Source organism: Cinclus cinclus, chromosome 5 (assembly GCF_963662255.1).
Source record: "Cinclus cinclus chromosome 5, bCinCin1.1, whole genome shotgun sequence".
Taxonomy (NCBI): Eukaryota; Metazoa; Chordata; class Aves; order Passeriformes; family Cinclidae; genus Cinclus; species Cinclus cinclus.
Window position 1 is genome coordinate 34,827,125 of NC_085050.1, and position 22,138 is coordinate 34,849,262.

At 37.1% G+C, this 22,138-nt stretch overlaps 1 protein-coding gene across 1 annotated transcript; it reads right to left on the reverse strand.

Moving 5' to 3' along the window:
* Window positions 1-858: 858 nt before the first annotated feature.
* NEIL3 (nei like DNA glycosylase 3) lies at window positions 859-20,668 on the reverse strand. The gene is made up of 10 exons (XM_062493598.1): window positions 20,576-20,668; window positions 17,262-17,377; window positions 15,149-15,283; window positions 13,593-13,806; window positions 12,430-12,504; window positions 9,832-9,998; window positions 6,668-6,837; window positions 4,079-4,481; window positions 2,049-2,223; window positions 859-1,248 (listed from the first exon to the last, which is right to left on the reverse strand). Exons 1-10 carry the CDS (start codon window positions 20,666-20,668, stop codon window positions 1,072-1,074), a joined length of 1,725 nt encoding a protein of 574 aa, XP_062349582.1. The 3' UTR covers window positions 859-1,071.
* Between the last annotated feature and the right edge of the window lie 1,470 nt (window positions 20,669-22,138).

A 22,138-nucleotide genomic window follows, 5' to 3' on the forward strand; every position in this document is an offset into this window, starting at 1 on the left:
TCAAAGGTATCAAAGGCTACTGAAAAGAGGAAGTAAAAAGCCTCTGAATTTGTGCTGCTTAGGAAAAGAATTAAGCAATTTCCCTTGCATCATCGAATAGAAGATTTGAATTGGACTGAAGTTTTACAACACTCTCAAGAAAATCAAATAGTCCTTCCCCATAAAAGAAAACACAACACTATTATTTGCATAAACCAAAGAAGCATTTGCAAGGTACTTTTAGACATGCTTCCTTCAACATCTTTTGCAGGGGAGAAACACTATTTCCCATTATTTTCAATTCAAAACTGATTGCAATTGAATGATATATGAAGCTATGACTATTTCTTCATTATTCTCATTTTCCTTGGTATCTCTGGTAGCCTTTCAAAAGACATGAAGAATTCTGTTTCTGAATTGATAGCTTAGCATATTCTGTTTACTTCACCCCCTGCTTCAGCAGTGGTAAAACCAACAAACATAAATTGAGTTTTAACCACCTTCGAGGTATGATTTTATCCATTACATATGGATCGGGGGAAAAGGTGTTCAGTAGCAACTAGAAGAAAACACTAAGATGTGGATTTATAATATATAATTTAGGAAACTAAAGAGTTATGTTATTTGTTTTAGGGGAGTTTTTTGTCTTCATTTTCTAAATCTAAGCAAGGTAAATTAACTGTTCTAACATTTGAATTCTACAGTTCTTTGCTGTTTCCTCTTAAGCACTAAGAAAGCACAAAGCGGTATTTAATAAAGTATATTCTTTTTATTCACTTCTGTTAAATACATATTTATACTTAAGAAAATTTAAAACAATACATGAGAAAAGGAAACTGCAATTTTTTATTAGAAATACACTACTATGTCACAATATGTTTCAAGCTAAATGTTTATTTCAGAATTTCAGGCAGCATACAAGTCATGTTTAATTTTTATAGGACTATGTAAAATTACTCTTTCTAGATCTGTCTTTACATTGTAGCTCTTTTACTAGTTAACGAATAAACAGGGAAAAAAGCAGAATAAAACAGAAATTACTACAAATGTTGTGTGCACTTAAGACATCCTGAAGAACAGGTAACATGAGCATCATGGAAAAATCTGTATACCTGGCCCATTTTCTGCCCATTGGAAGAAGCCACACTGTTTTTCCTTAGCAAGAGGGCACACGAAAAAGTTCTTTCCATTATTTGGACCAATCTTCAACACAGTCTTCATAACACATCGCTTGCCATGGTTACAAAATGGAAAATCCAAATCAGCCCACTGCCAAAGAAACAGGTTTCAAGCAGGTGTGATGGCTATGAATTCCTTATTTTAAAATAGACAAAGAAATAGAAAAAAGATCTACAGGAGATGCCATAGAAGAAATTCTTCCTAGCACTTGGGCTAATTTTATCTCTCTTATGAACACTTCTTAGATTTTTCTTTAACATCAGCTGGAACTGCACGCACTTTGACTGATGTAACTCAAATGTTAACACACAGTTCTTTTTTAAATGCATGGTCATTACTGTCTTGAGTTAATCTATTAATTATCTGATAGTCATGACTGTCAGGTCACTTTTCAGGTCAAACTCTTTTCAGACAAGGAGCAGACACCACCAATTGCAGCTAGGAAGGCCATGTTAGGCATTAGTGGGAGGGTTTGCCCAGGCAGATTACACAACCATCATCCTAAGAGGTTATCAGGATGTTGGCTAGACAGAAACATGGCTGACAATTAGATCTGCTTTGCCATAGTCCTTCTTTCAGGAGTAAGCTAATCTGAACAACTCGTACAGGTCCCCTCAAACCAGTACTTCTCTTATGCATCCGTTTTACATCACTCAGATGATTAAGAGCATTTGCAAAAACAGCTGCCTTCTCAACAGTAAGAGAAGTAACTAAAATTATTAAGTTCATAGCTATTATTATGCTCTTAGTTTCAATTCAGTGTGCAAGAGTATTTATGCCAAACTTTAAATGGATTTTAGTATCTGTCCATGATTGACAGGTCATTGGGCCAAGGAGGCTGGAGGAACAAGCACCGATTATAAAAACAGGTCCTGAAGTTTTATACATACTTGAAAGTAGTCACACCGAGTTTCCCTGGGGAGAGGACAGCAATAAAACTGCCTTCCCTTGTTTTCTCCATCTTTTCTCACAACTCTGAGGCTGCAGAGACGGCTGTGTTTACTGCAGCGAGGATGCCCCATGTTCAACATACGAGTATCATCTGTCACATTAGTTTGAGGTGTGCTGTAATGACAGGTTACAAAATTACTTCTGTGTAATTTAGGAGGGATTACCAGCCAAAGAACTCTCTTCTACCATTACAATAGCTCACCCAGTGTACTTTTGCACAGTGACAAAGAACTTGCTTGCTTCTCTAATGCACCCTACTGCGCCTTTAAAGTTGAATGATTGCGAGTAGTGAATAGACATGACTGTGTGCTTCTCTTGAGGTATTATACCAGTTTTCCCCATCATGTCTTAAATTATTTTGAAGTACTCAAATTCATGTATGAAACAAAATAAATATTACCATTGATATTATACTGCCCACCTCAAATTCTGACATGTTCTAAAAGAGTATTCTGCTCTCAGAGGGGAAAAGACCAATACCACTAATTACTCCAGTAATTCAAACTCGAGTCTGAAAGCATTTTTATGCTTCACAGAAAAGAATCCCACCCTCTTTACTAAAAAGCTACAAAAAGCTCCAAATCATATTGGGACAAGAAGTACTCCAGATGATGGGATGGAATAGAATTGTCTGAATGGGATAAAGTTTCTTTCTTCCTCATGATTGAAGTAATTTCTGACTATCTGCAATACACAAGGTTTCATTTAAAAATAGTGACATGAAAAAGATGAATGCTCTGAAATATATCTTTCCAATATATTTATACAGCAGAAAAGCAGTAATGGAACCTTAGTGAAAAAAAGAAAACGTTAATTCATTTTGGTCAAGTTGTCAGCTTAGGAATTTTTTGCTGCCTTCTATGTCGGGAAGACTGCAGTCTGGAAGACACCAGCAGTTTTATTCCAGCACCTCATTAAAACACAAGAAGATAAAAATAACCAACAGGTGTTTTGTTCGTTTAAAAAAATATTATAAAAAAAGCATTTCAGTTGATGACTTGCTACAACAACTTGTTGTCATGATTGATACTGTCTCATTTCTTGTTTTCAGTCCTCTCCATTATCCTACCTACAGCCTCAGTTCCTCAGTCCCTACTGAGAGCACAAGGAAAAACTGTATTCATTCAGTCTAGCCTGGCTAGTGGGTGAGATCACTTTAAAACTGATGCTTCAGCAATGCAAGAAGTAATTTCTGTATTTCAGAACAGACACGTGACCAAGAATTTTGTAGCATATCATCAATATTTCACTTTCAGCCTGCATAATTTACCATTGTAAGTGACATCTACCTTGCACTCCCATTACTGTTGTGACTATCTGCCCAACCTTTCTCTGACAACCCTCATAGATTCCCACATTTCTCTTAACTAGGCAATGGATGTGTCTGAACAGGGCCCTGTAAATAAAAGTATGGGTAGAGCACTGAAGTGGTTATATATAGAACGGGGAGGAAAGTTAAGAGTAAAATCAGTGACAGGAAGCTCATCAAGATAACTGTACAGAGCTTCCTCTCATGGAAGAATGCTGAAAGCTGGTAGTTGTCAAATAACTTTAATTAGAATATGTTCATCCAGATAGCTTCCTTTTGTATTCTTTCACACTAATTTCAAGATCTCTCTAAGCAGATTGCAACTACACTGCTAAGATTAGACAACTTCTTAGGTAGAAATGTGCTTGACCTATTAAAACTAGACTGGCCTATTCAATGGGAATAGCTGAAATATGAACAGCTGTTTAACTTAAAGCAGTACTGGCAACATGCCAAAATCAGGACTTTTCTAGTGACAGCCTAGGTAATTCAGTGCTTTTGACATCTAAATTAAATTATAGTTAGTCTAGAATAAGTTACCTCTGGCAGAAATCCAAAGACAACACACTCTGACCCCAACAGCACAGTATTCAAATAATCTTTAAGGATAAAGTTCATTTATGGGATTATAAGGACTCGCTTTCATTTTAGAATACATACCTGACTGGTATATTACATGGGTCATCCAAAGGTACATGATCAGTTTTCTGTTTCTTCTGTATGTGTTTGAAAGAGACAGGTTGCTGACAGGAGGACAAAGCCAGAGCAGTTACATGTGTTGAGCATTCCTTTTCTGTGCTTCCCCCTGACTGGCAGGCATTGCTTTGGATCTGTTTACAATTGCTTTTTGGAACAACACACTGGGAGTGTCCATCAGATACCTGGGTATCATTTCTGTAAACAGTTTTGTTACCAAGATCTGTCAAGACAAGAGTTGTAGTTCCAAAAACAGTTTTCCTATTCATCTTTATTTCTGTGCTCGGTTTTCTGAAATCATTACAAGGGTACTTCATTAAGTTTGTGTTAAAGGCTGCAGAATCTTCAGAACTCTCCATCTTTGGAACTAGGGAAAAAAGGTTATTAGTTACAATCCATCTGTATAGAATGCTACATTATATTTCTGAACTTGTCATGTGGAGAAGGAAAGAGCAAATTTACAGTAACATCTCAAAACCTGTCACAAATTAGACAGAGTACAAAATTTCTTGCAATAAAAAAACCTCATGCACTCTTAAGAGTCATGTAAAGCATGTGTTTCAAGACAAAATTACTATTGCTTGAATAGGATCAGTCAATAATACTATGTAAATGAAAGCTATTGGACAATTAACCATAAAAAATTTAATTTGGCCCAAACACAAGGATTAAAGTATTTACATTTTTCAAAATAACCTTTTATAACCTCAGCAATGGGAGATCACAGAGTATAGTACCTCCAAGCAGTGATGCATTATCCATTTTTGAAGTATCACTTTACTATTGATGCAAAAAAAGAATATTCATATTTTGAGATTTCTAGTGTTTTCAGAGTTCCCATCCTTTCCAAAATTTGTGTTCATCCAAACTTACTGTAAGAGGCTTTTCAGAAGAAAGCAGTTCAGACATTTGCTTTGTGGTATAAACAAGAGTTTCTTTACAGAATCAGAGGCCCTCCTAGTGGGCAATAATTGTTTCAAAAGAATGTAAAAAATTATTGCCAATTTAATACATAAGGGGTCTACAGTCCTTTCCTGAGAAAAGGGTGAAAATATCTTCATGGCATCCTATGTGCAATCTTTTCAGGTAGCTGTGAAACCATAGTATTCAAGGACAAAGTCCTTCCTTTTCTACTATATCCAGTGTCTTCCATACAAAGAAGAGGGAATTAAGCAGAATATGGGTAAATGAGACATACACAAGGGCACACTTTCTCTAAAGGCATTCTCATTCAGAAATAACATAGGAATCTCTACACTTGACATGGAACATTACTTTTCTCCAGGCTCCTTACATTTTGCCACTGCCACCCAGTGACACGTACTTGTTTCATTCAGACTTTTTAAGAAAGAATAGTAGCTCAGCCTTGTACTTACCAAAGGAGCATGGAAATTGCAATGTAATGGTAAATAATTATCTATCTACAAACTGAATTATTTCAGCTGTAGGGCCAGCAGCTAATTTCACAAACCAAGTACTATGTCCTCAAAAATGCAAACATTTCTGCTGACAGTAGTTAATTTTAGAAACAATATAAAAAAAAGCACTGAACCAAGTAAGAAGGGAAAGACGCTTAAGAATTAAAACAGAGAGGTAAGTAAACCCATATTTGGGAAAAAAAAAATCTCAAATACCACTCCTATCCGAAAATAAAGTCTTATTAAAAATATATATATATTTCCTAACACTATTCCACCAAGCCTAAGACATCTTCAAATCCCAGACCTAATTTCAGTAATTGCATATATCTAAACAAGTAAAACTCAGAAGTACAGGAGAAGGAGCTTGTTTCAAAGCTCAAAATAAAGCATTTGTGCACATGGCATAATATATTATAAAGGCTGCCTGACAGTATTAATTCCAGGATAAATGTTAGTTAGTAAATCTTATTCTGTGAACACATTAAATTTCTCAGCTTTCTGGTGCTGGTTTGGCAGAAGAATTATGCAAGATTAGCCTATATGGGCAACAACTGTCATGTAAGGAATGAAGACATACTTTTATTGATTCCTGACCTGAGAAAATGAAGTATAGCTAGTGCAAGATAAAGGTTTTCTACACATCACTCCAGTCATAAAATTATAAAGCAATGAAGCAATTTTCATGTAGATAGCAGCATTAAAATCTCCAGCAAGAGACAAACAACAAATGGAGGTAAGAAGTTCAGAATAATTTTTATTCTGGTGTTTTTGTTTACATGAAACAATTTTCTGACCCTTGATCATTTCTAATTCAGACTTACACTGCAAACTTTGAATGATTTTAAGGAGAGTTGAAAGAATGGAGATTTTTCTCACTCCTTGCCCCAGTGAAAACAAAAGGTCACTGAAGACATTTATTTATAGAATCTCACCTGCATATCAGGTTGGAAGATGACACTTTTAGGGTTTAAGATAAGACAGTTTTCATATTGTCTATGTAAGATTTCCTCAAAATCTGACTTCAAGTTAGCTAGTTAGAGATATATGATTCACAACAAGACACTTCTACATTGAAACTACATCACAGACCTCCTCTCCTTCCCAATACAGATGCCAGACAACCCTTCAGTACCTTCAGGTCTTGAAGTCAAACAGGCATCACAAATTCCAGCAGAAGGCTTGTTTATTAGGGTGCATTGCATACATGTCCACTCCTCTTCAGATTTCCGAGCTACATGTTCATTAGAACATGACCCCCTGCCATATGCCCAGCCAATTAGGCTGTTTCTAGCTGGCAGTTTGCTGTGAAACAAAAGAATGATGTTAGTGTTTTGTGACGTTCCCTCTACAAATTGCCTTACACCACCCTGTGCAGGGAGGCATGGGCTAAAGAACAAGCAGTACACAGTGTTATGCCTCCTATCAGAGCTTGGACAGCATGTCACTGTTCAAGTTTGATTTTTCTTTACCTCAAGGGCAAATCTTTCCAGATGCTGCAGAAGTAATACAAATAAAAATATTTAAACAAGAAATTGACAGAAAGTTAACTATTAACTGATGTACCCTCCAGGACAATGCCCCAGTTTCTCAGATTCCCTACCATTTCCATGTACTGCAGCAAAAAGCTTGGTGAGAAGCCCTTGTTTCAGGGCTTTCCCCCCATCCCTTGTACACAAATGCATTACTGGATGAAGAACTGTTTAGAATATGAACTACAGAAAAATCAGTCTAGCAAATAAATTATTTTTGTTCTCATTTAAATGCTACCCATAAGTCTACTTTGTTATCGTAACAGCCAAAAGCACTGAAAGCCTTAGAAGTGAGAAAGTCTCTTGTGTGTCACCATTTGCTGGAAAGCCTTTGAAAATGCAGGAACCTGTTCAGAATTAAGGAACCTAGCTATGACTTGTGAGACAAAGCTACTCCAGAGACCACTAAAGATTTAGCTTTATATATTTTCCTGTAAATTATAATACCTCCTATGTTGATAGACTGATTTAGAATCATAGTTACTCCTTTACAGCTTCCTGTTACTAGGGACTACTCTTGTCATAGTATCCAAACACTGACGGCATGTTAAAAGTAACCTGAACTTACCTATTCATTAAGTTATGTATGTATATTTTTAAGTACTGTAATATCATCCCACTTATGGTTGATAAGCTGTCAAGCAGTTTTTTTCATCGTTTCTGTAGAACTGTGTACTTTTTGGAGACTTTTATTAATCCTAAGAATCTAAGCACTTCAAGCAATAATGCAAATGCTGTAGTAAAGCACTGTTGTGACACTCCTGTCACAACATCTATCACTTTTTCCATAATGATCACTTTCTGTAACAGGTTAGAGTTCTAAGATAATGGTAGAGATAGCCACTACCTACCATGTCTTTCACAACAGGAAAACTAAGGAGGATAATGAGAACTGCTGACAAAGCAAAGCATCTGTGACGCTAAGAGGTAGAACAGACATTACAGTAGCATTCACCAAAATACTGTGGCTAGAAAACAAAACAGCTGAACTGTAAGTGTTAGAAGGGGTTTTCTTCCCCCACATTATTAGATCACTTGTTCTACTCAGTTATCAAAAATGAATTACTAGACAGAATATATTCAGTGTACCACATTTGGGAGTTTAATTCCATGGTGTTCCTCTGGTTCATCTGTCTGTCATCACACCCCACACCCGACCCCAATTTATGAAATATGTGGAGAAAGGCCAATTTATAAATTCAAGATACATTTGAATTTCATGGGCTAAGTTTATAATGGGTATCATCTCTTTTTTTTTTCCAGTTGAGCAAAATCATAAGCTACTTCATTTGACCTAAGAACCACTGGCTTGAATTCTACAGTTTATGATCTGTAACAAGTCAGTCTAATCACATGGGCCCCTTCCAAGTCTTCAAATGTGAAAAGCCTGGAATGGCAAATAAATTACTTGAGCTGTACATAATTTTACATGGTAACAATTACTGTATTAGTGAAAGGAGAGCAGTAAAACACAAAACTGACCATTAGTATAAGGACAAGACAAGAAACCACCTTCTTATAGCTACCACTACCATGTTTTTCACTTAAACACAGCACTCTTTACTGCTTTAAAAGTCCAAAAACAAAACACTAAATCACTACTTGTTCTAAAAAACAGAAAGATTTTTTCCTTACACTTTTTTATAATTATCTGACTTAACAGAATGATGCTGTATTCTCAAACTTCTGCAAAATATTTCTCATTAAATACAACAGATTTGGGTTATCAGCTTGTGAAATATTTATCTTCCGTGCTGAAATTTTCAATATTTGATCTGTACTCAAAGGCAATTTTTAAGGCTTTAAGCAAAATCCCTTCAGCCATCTGAGTCTTGAAAGAAGCTTGAGGTAGGAGAGGGATTTGTGTGTTCTGTAAATCTTATCTAAAAATCTATCTATATATATACACACACACACACCCACACACTAACGAGGCAAAGGCGCAATGTGAAACAGCATCTTATGTTAGATTGACACCAAGTATAAAGGCAAAATTCTGAAGCCTCAGATGAAAATTTTCAAGAATAATAGATGCCTAAGTCTGAATAAGGTGCTTTTGGAACTTTTACCTTTTGACCCTTTATGATATCAAATGCATTTTCTGCTTTCCTGAAATAAAAGGAAGAAAACTGCTGCTAGCACAATTTATGTGGAAGCAAAGTGTCTCTGTAGCATACCTATAGCAAAAGCTTTTAAAATCCAATAAGGAGAAAGAAAAAATACTAAGCCCCTAAAATATTTGCTGCACTCTGAATTTACTGAAGTTTTAGTTCTCCTCAGTATATCACTATATCCAGAAGAAAACTGCACAGATGCACAAATGCATATCTAGATATGCCTGGACTGATGGGACTGTCCTGCAAAAACAAAGACACAAATTCCTACTTTGTGATATTCAACTCAGTTCTATGGAAACACCCAAGCCCTTTATATTGATAACACCAAGAAGAATGGGCAACTTTTCCTGTGACTTCGTTTCTGTAAATAAATCTGAGTACTCTGAATTGTTTCATAATTCCTACATTTGATTAGAGTAATAGCTACTCCATTAATAGATGACACCTTTGAGCAGAATAGTAACAAAAAATCAAAGCTTCTAACCATTTTTAAATACCACAGCCAAAACTTTTTTTTTTTTGCAAGATGTTCTCTTTTTGTCTGGCATAGTTAATTTATAAAATGCACACACATCAATTTCAACCGGGGTGTCCTCTTACTGTAACAGCACTATGGTGTGCTTAAAAATGTCACCATGTTACCATCATACCTAAGATTGACAAGCTGGGGATCTGCCTTTTGACATCGAGAGCAGAAGTAAGTCATCCTGTTCTGGTCTCCCAGACGGCACACGGTGATGCTGCCACTGCACTCCCTGCAGGCTGGGCGCTTGTACACCTTGTAGTGTCTGTAGAGTGCAGACCCAGTTTTGCGGCACTAAAACAAAACACGTTTAAAATCCGAGTTAGAGTCTCAGGATAAATTTTATGTGAGTCTAAAAATAAAAAACCCTACAAAGACTCTCAACTCAATGGTTAGATGAAGATATTTGAGAGAGACACTAAGAAAGGCTATCACTGTATTTCACATTATTTTATGCAAAGAATTGACATATCAGGTGTAACAGTAATTCTCCACATAATTAAATAAAAGAAGAAAAAAAACCATGCTAGCAAGGCGCAAGCAAATACATACTAGGAACTCTCTGAGTTCAGCTGGACCAGCTAGCTCTGACTCGGCACCAGTTGTCTTTGACCTGGGACCTGCAGGGGTCTTCTTGAAGAACTAAAGAGCTCCAATCAATGCAGCATAGAAAACAAACCACAAAACAAACACCACCTTCTCTCACCCTGAAAAGAGCCAAAAACACAGCGCAGCACCAGCTCAGACGCCATGCTGCAAAGAGGGTTAATAAGCCTTCCCAAAACATAAAGAACTGTGCAATGCAGAAGTTTTCTCGAGATTCTGTAAACGTTGGGTAAAAAGTTGCTCAGCCTTATCTCAGCCCTGGCCATGCCAGACAACCTGGCTCATGAAAAGCCACTTGGCACTACAGTAAGCTCCCCAGATTCTGTCAGAAAGCCGTATTAAATTAAGTACAGTACAAGCCCAAGGGCACTGTGACCTGAAGAGGCTTCAGACAGCTGACAGGCAGGCACATTTCATGAGACAATTCACAAAATATACATGAAGCCAGCACAGACACTACAGCTGAAAGTGGCAAAAAAAAGTCCAAACAAGAAGAGCCCAGTAGAGATGCAGCCAGCTCTGCAGAGCCACACAAGTTTCTGCATTACAGTCACAAATCCTTGACCACAGTTCAGATGATGCCAGAGCTGGCCCAGCAGTACCAGCACAGCTCTGGCAGAGTTCAATGGCTTTAGCCCTCTAACACATGAACACCCTTGGAGTTCTTCCAAAACACAGGTGTCTTTTAGCACAGTGTATTTCCTTCTGCTGTGCTCTTAGTCATCAGTCTTGAAAGAGAATCCTTGTGCCAGTGCAAACTAGTAGTTCAATCAGAAGGAATTACTAATATATATTTGCATAAATATTCACAGCTGCCTCCTCAAGGTTTTCAGTCAGTTCCTTATGAGCAGCTTTTTCCCATTCAGTTGTGTAAAAACCAAACAAAAGTAACAGTTTTTTACACAAACAAGATTCATCATATTTGCATCTCTAATAATGCAGTATGATGACTGCAAACAATCCATAACAGTCTATAAAAAAAATTCAAGCCCTATCTCTCATAGTAGCATATTTTTGTTACGTCTCTAAGATAGGAGAAGAGGCTAGGCTTCTTAAAAGTACCTGACTGATGAATACTTTCTAAGTGTGGACTACAAAAGTTTTCAAATTGGCTACACAGAAAGTTTAACTTGTTTATTATCAATCTAAAAGCCTTTAAATTTCTGTGTGTTGTAGTTGTTGCAGAACTAGATGGTGTCTCTCTACTGGCAGACTTCACTATGAAGTTCAGAGTAATGAAAACATTTCCCTAGCCAACAAACTTCAGTACTCTTTAGTGGGTGAGGGAAAGTAGACATTTAGCAGACTATTAAAGAGATTACACTTTTAGCCTTTATGAATTCAGGAATGTTAGGTGCCCTCCCCCCACCTTCCAAAAAAATTCTTTTTTAGCAGTGCTAGCTCCTTGCCTTTCATAAACATCAAGAGAAACAGACAAAAATGCCACTACTGTTCATTTCTTTGCATGCAGCATAAAGAAACAAAACATAGAATTAGGTCAAATTCTCTCTTTTTTCTATTGTGGAAAGTTAAAGAGCATCAGGAATTACAGAGTTTACACAGGAAGAAATTAAATCCTACTGAAGTTATAGCAGCAGGGAGAAACTGTAATTTATTTCACTTTACCAACCAAAACCATTATTTCAGTTAGGAAAAAAAAAGTTAAAAGCTGCAAACTATTTAGTCAAAAAAATCTAATTGCTATTTCAAGTTTTATAAAGGAAGCCACATCAACTACCTTCGTATTTCCCTGGGACAGTCTCTAGTTCCCAGTTTGAAGAGCAACCTTTATCTTACATGTAACTTTGTACTTAGCCCACATCAATTCTGACATATTTAGAGTGGCACAACAGCACGTGCACAGAAAAACCGAACTGGCCAGCATCTCAGGCAGCATCTGTGAAAGTCTTTTTCGGCCAAACTGTGCATATTTTGACAATCCTGACTCCCTCTATTTTCTATCATCTGCCAAGTCATAATTAACAAAGAGCACACAAACTAACATTCCTATTCATGGAAGCACTTACTTTGTTGCATCTTTATACTGTTTTCACCAGATCTCACACAACTAATGTGACAGAGAAACATTCTGTAAGTTTTCCAAAATGTGTGCCAATACCTTATAAAAAAGCAGTGTAAAATCACGTGTCATTTTCACCAAGTGACGTATATGCTCATCTGTCAGTTGGCAAACCTGTGAGAAAGACAAGAACGATTTTCAGAATATTACTGTAGCAAGGGACAATGGCAAAAAAAAGACCTATGAGGTAGGTACACTTTGACCAGTGATGTGGAATTGCTTTTCTTCATGTTGTGACAAGTCCCTGACTTTATATTATATGTATCATCTCAGTTCATATTCTATGCTACAAAAATTCACTGCTTGCATACCAAACAATATGCTTTGCCTCAATCAAGCAAAACACATGGTAGAAAATTCAGTTGTCTTCCCATCTATTGACCAAAGAGTTCATGATCACATGAATCACAAAGAGTTACCAAGTCTCACATCCCTCCCAATTTCCTCATGGATCATAAAATGAACTATCACCTGAAGCTCTTTCCACTGAGACATATTCAGGAAGAATACACGAGTCAAAGGCATTACAATTAGAGAGATGTATCAACCAAATATATTTTTCTTGGCACCAAATTTTAAATCACACTTTTTTTGGCCATACTTCAGATAAAATTAAAATCCAGACTGACCCTATGAACAATTTTCAAAATACTATGTTTAAAAAACTTTTCAGTTACTGATCTTCACCAGCTTCCATGTACTTTCTATGTCATCTCTATTTTGCAAATATCATCTTCTCAACCAAAGTTTGGAGACACATGCTTGAGGATCTTAAAACAGAAAAAGTATGATAAACAATGGAAGAAAAACAATTTATGCCAACTAGCAGAATAAGAACTGGAAGAAGCAGCTGTGAAAATCAACTATACCACATAAACTATTTTGGGCAGTAAATGAACAAAAAGAAAAAAAAAAAAAAAAACCTGAGCACTTTTCACTTTCCCTTGTTTATGGGCTGTCAGTTTAATGGTAGCATAACAGGATGCCAGACTTAGAATATGGAAGTTAATCAGCTCCAAGGAGTGCCATGACAAAAAAACCTCCAGTTTTTATGATAAAACATTAATTTAGTGTCTAAGAATAACTTAAGAAATTACAGATGATAAAACAAAGCTAAGAAGGTGGCAAAATATTAAATAAATATGTATTTAAATTCTTAATATTTTGGTGTCCTTAAAAACCATCTTGAGACATTCACCCACCTTAAGAGCTGGATGAAGACCACTGTCAAACAGTGCTTCATTTTTTATGATATTTCCCACTCCAGGTAATACTGCTTGATCCAGTAACACATCACACAACATACGGGTGTTCTGCTGCTTAATTTCATGTTCTGCTCTCAAGAAGCTAAACTTTGGAGAACAGACATCCAAACTTTCCATCATCCTCACTTTCTGCTCACACTCAGCTGCATTTCTGGAAGAGAAAAATACAGATTAATTTTTATTTTAAATATATTCTAATATAGCAGTGTGGTTTTAAAAACAACACATTATAACAGAACATTATATGCAGATAACAGAAACTATGAAAATATCAGTGACAGGAAGTGGCACAAAAATTCCATTAAACACCTCTTCCAAAAACAGGTTAACAATACATGCATGGAACATGCATCTAGTCCAACATAAAAGAAATCATCTCATTATGTTCCTATTAGCTTCAAAAGTATTTTCCAGCTCCTTGCTTTAAAACTACTTCCAAGATGGAAAGCCCATGTGTTTGGACCCTCAAACATACCTAACAGTATGGCTACATGGTCCACTAGTTACAACATGACATTTATGTATACATATATGTAATATATGTAAAATATATTTATATATTATACTTCAAAGAATTACAGAATATTCAGAGTTGGAAGGATCCCACAAGGATCATGAAGTCCAGCTCTTGAATGAAGTGAATGGCCCAAGTGGGGATCAAACCCACAACCCTGGCAATATTAGCACCACACTCTAACCAAGTGACTTAATTCTAATTATGCAATAGATATTTGTAGCAATAGATTAGTCACAGTAGTTACAAAATTTTAAAATATATGTATTTATATTTTAAGATATATATTATTAGGATAAGCGTAATTTGAAAATAATACAGTACAAGAAGCCTTGGCTTACATGAGATTTTGTGTTTTGTAATTTTAAGTATGCTTATATATGTTACATGAATTTACATCCCCATTTCAACTCAAGAGCCTCAATCACTTTAAAATCAAGCTCACTGGTGGCTTGTTTAGCAGTGTGAAGTACAGTATTAATGGGCATAAACGGCTGCTTAATGTAAATTAGAACAATTACAAAAATTTGCTTCCAAAAAGAAAAAAGTAAAAACTCAAACTTGGGAGGATAAAAACTTGAAACCAGTAAGCATGACAGGTTGTTTCTTACCCTTGTTAAGAAATGAGATTTGGATAGAAATTAACAGAGCAATGCGTTTCAGCATACAGACCTAAGGACAGAATTAAATCCAACTTTCTTTCCCAGTCTTGACACTACTTAATGACATTATAACTACTATATATAGTATATTATATACTATAGTATATATAGAGTACTATATATGTGTAACTACTATAAGTACTTTAATTGTATGTAAGCTATGATACAAAAGTAATAAATTACCACACCAATAAATATGATATGTTTAGAAAGTTTCGTCCTCATAGAATCCAAGTACTTAATAATTTGTACATTATTTTTTCATTTACCTTAAAAAAATAAAAAGAAATAAACTGTTTCATTAGTTTCTGCTTTACCTATACTCTACTGTCACATCCCAAAAACAAACAGTCTCCTCCATAAACTGTATCTCCAAAATTGGTTGTGCTCCATTTCTGTCTTTGCTTCCATCAGGATTGATGTCCATGGAACCATTCATACCAAAGTGAATCCTCGGGAAGAAAGAGTTTTTATAGGTATTTTAACTTCACTATGGTTTCCAAGCATTATACCAGTCTATTTTTAGAATTGTGAACCTTACCTAACAAAGTCAGTATGTATGCACATTAATTTTAGTCATTACCAGTCACACAGCAACAAATTTAGCTTACAGAATGCTCAACTCCCAAAGAAAGAATGCTCCCCAAGTAAAAATCTCTCCAAAGCATAGCTGTTTTCAGGTAGTCTTCATAATTCATTATAGAGAAGTCAAACCTGATCATTAAATAGCACCATTTTCTGGTGCACTTCAGAATTTTTTTCACTTGACATGTTGATCTTCCAACTCACATTCTTAAACCTTGAGGGAACCTGAAAGAAATGAGGCCACTTGACCAGAAAATTTTCTGTTAAATCAGGCAGAAGTCACCCGGTATGTAAAGAAAGAATTTAGTCCCCATATTGCCACCACTGTTATCACGTTGCAGCTATGTCCAGTAACACCATAAACAAACTAATTAGTATTTGCCATATGTTGTTTTCTGCTTTTCTTTGCCTACAACCAAGGCAAAACCTGCAAGTCAATTAAAAATTAATAAAAGAAATAAACTGAAAAATGAACAGATGGCAAAGTAGAAGAACAGACCCTTTCAAGCATTCATTTTACAGATTAGTAATACTTTAAGAGGTCTTAAGTCTTATAAAATATTCTACCAGGTGCTAAGCTTGAGCAAAGGAGAAGTCTGACTACTATCTCATACATTTTATTTATTACAAATTCACCTGGTACAATCAAGTCCTAAAAACCATAAGATAGAGGGAATGTCCTATTACTATACACTGTATATCAGAAAAAAAGCGAATCATTTTGTAGTTACTAGAAGATTTAACAGATTAAACTATACAAATAACAAAAGAAATCCAATATCAGGTCTCAATTTCCTTTAAGTCCAGCTTTCTTACACTTCAGGAAGGACAAGTATTTTATATATTTACAGATGGGCTAAGACAACATGTCATTAAGCCTATTCTTAAAGTTAATTCTTTAAAACATGAAAAAAAATAATGCTCTCAGTTACTTAAAAACCTGTGTCTTTCCAAAACTCTTCTACAAGTCAGTTCAGGTGATATAGTTGCTTCAATCTCTTACCTTCAATAGCCATTTTCAATTCTCAAGTGCCATGAGTAGTACTGCACAGGCTTAACTAGCCAAACTGATATTTAAATCTAGACAAATTTCTTTTTAAACCAAACTCTTCCAATCTCGCTAACAAAGGATGATGCAACTAAAATCTTCCAGAAAATTATTCTTCATTCAATTTAATAGCTGATTAAGCTCCAGTTTAATAGCTGATAAGCTCCAGTTTATTGTTTAAAAGGAACATTAAGAATCACAACAATTAGCTATCCTAGTGCCTTCTCAGTTCACGACTAGAAAAAAATCAAATCATCACTATACATTTACATTCAAAAACATTAAGAAATCTATAAAACTTAATTCTAAAGTGTTTCATTACCTCTGATGTCCTGAAACAGGGCAAAATAGAAATCTTATTAATTACAAATAGAAAAGGCATGCTAATTAAACCTAGGATCTGTAATTCAATGAGAACTAGTAGTAAGGAGTTGATGATTTCTTGCTTCAAAGTAAAAAGGTGAGACTTTAGAATTATTTAGTGCTACTGCACAATATTGCAAGGATCTGAATGCACTGCATGTACTATAACTGTTTTGTCTCCAGGAAATGCAACTTCCTGTTTGAAACAAAGCATGCCAATAAATCATTGTCCTTTTCAGATACCTTTAAATAGAATCTTGGAGTAAAGCAGTAAATTATCTGAACATGTGACTATATCCAGTACTCCTGTACTGCAGAGAGGCTGATGAGAAGTTTCTCTGTAACACTTTCAAATCTCTGAAGGAGCCAATAGCAAGAACAAGATGACCCCCCAAATACATTCAGTCTGAATACATAGGAAGCCTTTATCTCACCTCAAAGCTTTTTCATCAAAATACATAAAAAGTTCCTTTCCCAATGTCTCCACACCCCTGTAAACATGTCCAACAAGGAAATCATGACCAGAGATTCTCTCTTTACTTGCAGCAGTCTGAAAAATAAGTACACACACACACACACAAAGATTAGAGAATTTACACCCGTACACATTCAGCAAGCAGCTGTATGAAATAATTTTCCAACTTGGACAACGTGAACTATTTTCTCCTAAAGCATTCTACCAAAAACAATGGGACTATTAACCCAGGAAGCAGTCACTATTGCTAATGCTATCATAACTTAGCCCAGTTTTTTTCCTAATTGAAACAATACATCTTTTTTATCAGGCAATTTTATGCCTTTTCCTTCAAGTCATGAATTTATAATAAGAGTTTCAGACTGCTGTAAAATAAACAGGTAGTTTGAATACTAAAAACATGTCAGAGTGTCAATTCTGCCATTTGCAGATCTATATCCTTCTTCTAATGTTAATAATGGGCTTTCAGTATTTTGCACAGTGTATTGTGTAATACAGAAAAGCCTCCACTGAGCCCACAGAGATATCCCTCTCTTCCTACTAGTTTAAAGTCTAATCTCAGAAGCAGATGAGCAGCAGGTGGGACAATACTAGAGGACAAGATAAATGTGAGATTGAAGCAGTCATATTTTCTTGCTTAGCACATGAAAATACATTGAAATTATTAAGGGATGTCTACAGGTTATCTGGTCCAAACACCTGGTCAAAGCAGAATAAATACACTTATGACAGGGAGCCCAGGGCTCCAGTCAAAAATTCAGAGCAGCTCCAAGGATGGACACTCGAGTCTCTTTGGGCCCTTGTTCCATGGTTTGACTATTGTTGCAGTGGAAAATTTTTCCTAACACCTAACAAGAATTTCTCCTATTGTCACCTGCATCTGCTGCTTCTCACCCACTCTGCACGTCCAACAGGGGCCCAAGCTCTGTCTCCTCCATACCCTCCTCACAGGTAGCTGAGGAGAGCAATAAACCCCCAGTTCTATCAGCTTCTCCTTGTACATCATGTGCTTCACCCTGCTAATCATACCAGAGGACTCACTCTAGTATGTTATCATTGCCTTATTTACTGGAGAGTTGGAAACTCAGGTGCAGCCATCCAAGGGCTGATCAGAGGTAAAAATCACTCTCTTCAACCTGCAGAGCCCAGCATGGGGCTGTCCCTCTTCCTTGGAACAGCATGCTAGTGACATGGACTCAGCTTTTACAGCACCCTAAGTCCTGTTTTGATGCACCACCATTTCCCATCTGAGCAGCAGCCAGAACTGTGCTGTTCCATGACACTCTTCTGTTCCAAGTGCAGGATTCTCCAAGTCCTGTAAATGCTGAACTTGAGTTTCTACCAGCTCGTTTTCCTCAGCTTGTGAAGGTCCCCTTGAGTCACACCTCAAGGTCCCTTCGGACCCTGCTGAAACCTGCGAGCAGCAGATTCAGTGTCATCCTAGCCCTGACTGCAAGGCAGATACACCTATCAGTGCTTCAATCACAGCACTCAATTTCAATAAAAATATGTGTGAAATAAATTCTGGCAAATCAGCCAGGCTTCTGCTAGTTAGTGACATTTCAGAGCTACTCTCTATGCAGCCTCTCACTGTATTATTACCTTGAAATTATATACATTTAGAGAGTGTTATTATTATTTTTCTGTCAAGTAGGAAAATAAAAATATTTCTTGCATAACATCACTTACCTTGTCTGTTATCAAAATATGAAGATAGCAAAATTTTGCTCCCATGTAAACAGTTCATGCTTTCCAACAAAAGTATTGGAGTCTGTTGCCGTACAACAAAGTTGATTTTATATTTAAGCCACTCAGGTTTGTTTAAAAAAAAACAGAATAAGAAATGACTGAGATGGAAAACTAACTTGTCTTTCCAAATATTTGAAGTTAAATTCATACCTCCTTGGTACCAGGCAAACCCTTACACTCATCATAGTACAAACTCTCCTAAACTGTAATCTTGAGCAGTAGCCAAGGCTTTGGCCCTGGTTAGCAGCCCCTGTGAAATCCTTAGGTTGGTCATTTTCCAATTAACAGATGCTGCCTTGAGGTGACTTTTACTGCATAAAGTGATGAAAACAAATCTATTGGAGGGAATGGAGTTTCTTTTTGAAAAGAGCCTAAGACTGTAACTCTTTACTTCAAAACTTTGTCCTGAAAGATATTAACCTATAAAGACTAATTTTAAAACATATCTTAGACAGATGTATTTTCAACCACATTCTTTCCTAAATTGTTTCACTGAAGTATTGTCTTACTGTGCCTAAATCACAAATTCCTGCACTACTTTATACACACTGAAAGTGGCTAAAAGTTCCCCAACCTTCTGCCTGGAGGCATCCACAAGACTTACTTGGGACACAAGCAACACACAGTCTCTTTAAAAGATGAGCAAAACGAGGCATGGAAATAAAGATAGCTTAGCTAGCTCTGCGATCAAAACCAGAGGACAGTACCCACACACTCATCGACCAAGGCCTGCTTACTGACACCCTGATTTCTCCTTCTGCTACAAGGTCTCATGAGTCCCAGCAGCTTTATGCTAGTCTACTATTCTGTGCTGTCAATGAAAGGATAAAAACTAGTAAGGAAATTACATACTCTGCACACTGAAAGCAGACATCACACTCTTTATTTAAATACTTGGTCTAATTAAAATTGCTTAAAATAATTATAGAAGCAAAAGCCCCCTTTCTGCAGGATAATGTGTACCTTTCTCACGTTTCACATACATTAGAATCATAGCATGGTTTGGTTTGCAAGGGATCTTAAAGAACATTTAGGACATGCCTAGACTCAGGAGGTTATGAGTAAGTAAGATTAGCAATTATTTCCCTTGTATTTAGTGTTTCCTCAAGCAACACAGTATTTTGAAACTTTTCCTAAGTGAACACAAGCAATTCCAAAAGCCTTCCTTCATTACTCCTCAAAGCTCCTGTTTCTACAGCTTCAGCATCGCCTTTACCCACCTGACCTGCCGAGACCTATTATGCTGCTGACAAGAACGTTTCACAACTTAAAGGAAGAACGAAGTCAGCGTTCGCAGGTAACACCCACTACCCACAACAGGGGCAGCCGCGGCACGGGGGGCACCAACCACCCTGCCACCCCCGCGGCTGCTGCCCGCTCGCTTGTTCTCACCCACAGCCCATCTGGCGACACTTACCACCGCGGACACCCACGAGCAAAAGCCCTGCCCGCCCCCCTCTGTCCCGGTGGCCTCTCCCTCTCCCGTCCCCCACCGTGTCCCCGTGCCCGTGCCCGTGCCCTCACCGCGCCGCCCCGCGCGGCCCTCACGCGCTGTCCCCGACGCAGGCGCGCCCGCAGGCGCTCGGCGCAGAGCGCGCAGCCCGGACCCTCCACCATGGCCGCCAGCGCCGCGCGCCGCCCGCCCTTCGAATCTCCCGCTCGCCTGAGGGCGGTGCGGCCGCGCCAACACCGCCCCGGCATTTCCTGCTTCTTTCCTTGTGAATGGCAGCTCCTGCCGCCGCTGACTTCCTCGTGGCGGCATTGCTTAAAACGCGCACCAAGTCTATCGTCTTCAAGGATTTAAACCGCAATCAGAAATTAATTTCAGCTTCTTAGAAGTCGGTATTAAATACGTTTCTGCAGTCAGGCCAGGTTTACAGAAATAAAATGCTCCTTTACCCGCCACATTTGAAGTACAAACAGGCATAGTAATAAACTCTACGAGCTCTAAGAAAATTGAGAGAATTTCCATTGCAAGGTAGAACATTGGAGCCATTTCCCAAAGCCCAGCCCGTGAGGTAATATAATACACCGGTCAAAACCTCTTAATGTTGTTTCCTATATACACAACCCACATTCACTCTTCTCTCTGGGTTCAATCAAAATGTGTTCTTCCTATTTTTTTTTTTTAAACGTGAAGGGAGGTGGATAAATCAGGCTAAATGATGTTTGTAGAAATAACATTTTCTTCTGAAGCCTTGGTGTGCTACTCTTGCTGCAAATGCCTTTTTCATTTTTCTCAGTGGCATTTTTGCTGTGATCTTTTAATATCAAGACGATAAGGCAACTTTTAGTCAAAGAGTTAAGCTCACGAGTCAGAAATTGACAATGTTAGAAAATGGCATGCCAAAGTTTTTCTGCTGCTCTAGAATTCTGCCTTACTGTTCTTTAAAGCAATTAGAAATTGATACATAACTCCGGTTTCTATATTAATATTTAAAGTACCTTAAAAGTACAGACAATAGTTCCTGTCACTTGGCAGTCAAATATAATGTTTTTCATAATAAGGGATTTCATTTTGTAGCTAGATATTTTTCAGTAGATGGTTTGTGCAGTGTGTTACAGCAGACTGGATTTCAACTCCACGTCTAATTCTGCAGATGAATCTCAAGTTCCAATAGTAACCATTAATTAGGTTCTCTAGCCATTTTTCTACTTATGTACATGAATTATAACCAGAGATTCTGCATTAACACACCTTTTTCATGCACTTTTATTCCACTAAAAGCTGAATTCCATGTATGCACAATCTGTGCACAGTCTGTTGGTGAGATTCATATTAAAGTGTTTTGTGGTGGCAAACGTGTGGGAATTCCTTTGCTGTAATAAAAAAAAATATATATGTATATATATATTTTTGCAACAAAGGGAAGAGAGGCAATAGCACTTTACTATACCAGTCTGTCTGTTCTACATTCTGAAGCAAATGACCAGTGCTGAACTGTAAATCAGGATAGTTTATAGGTAAAAGTACCTAAACAACAACAGCTGAATGAAGAAGAGTTGTTGGGCAATGTTATTGCTGATACAATTTTTTTAGTGATCTATTAGTGCAGCCAAGTGAGAAATATACAACTGTTTCTGTTT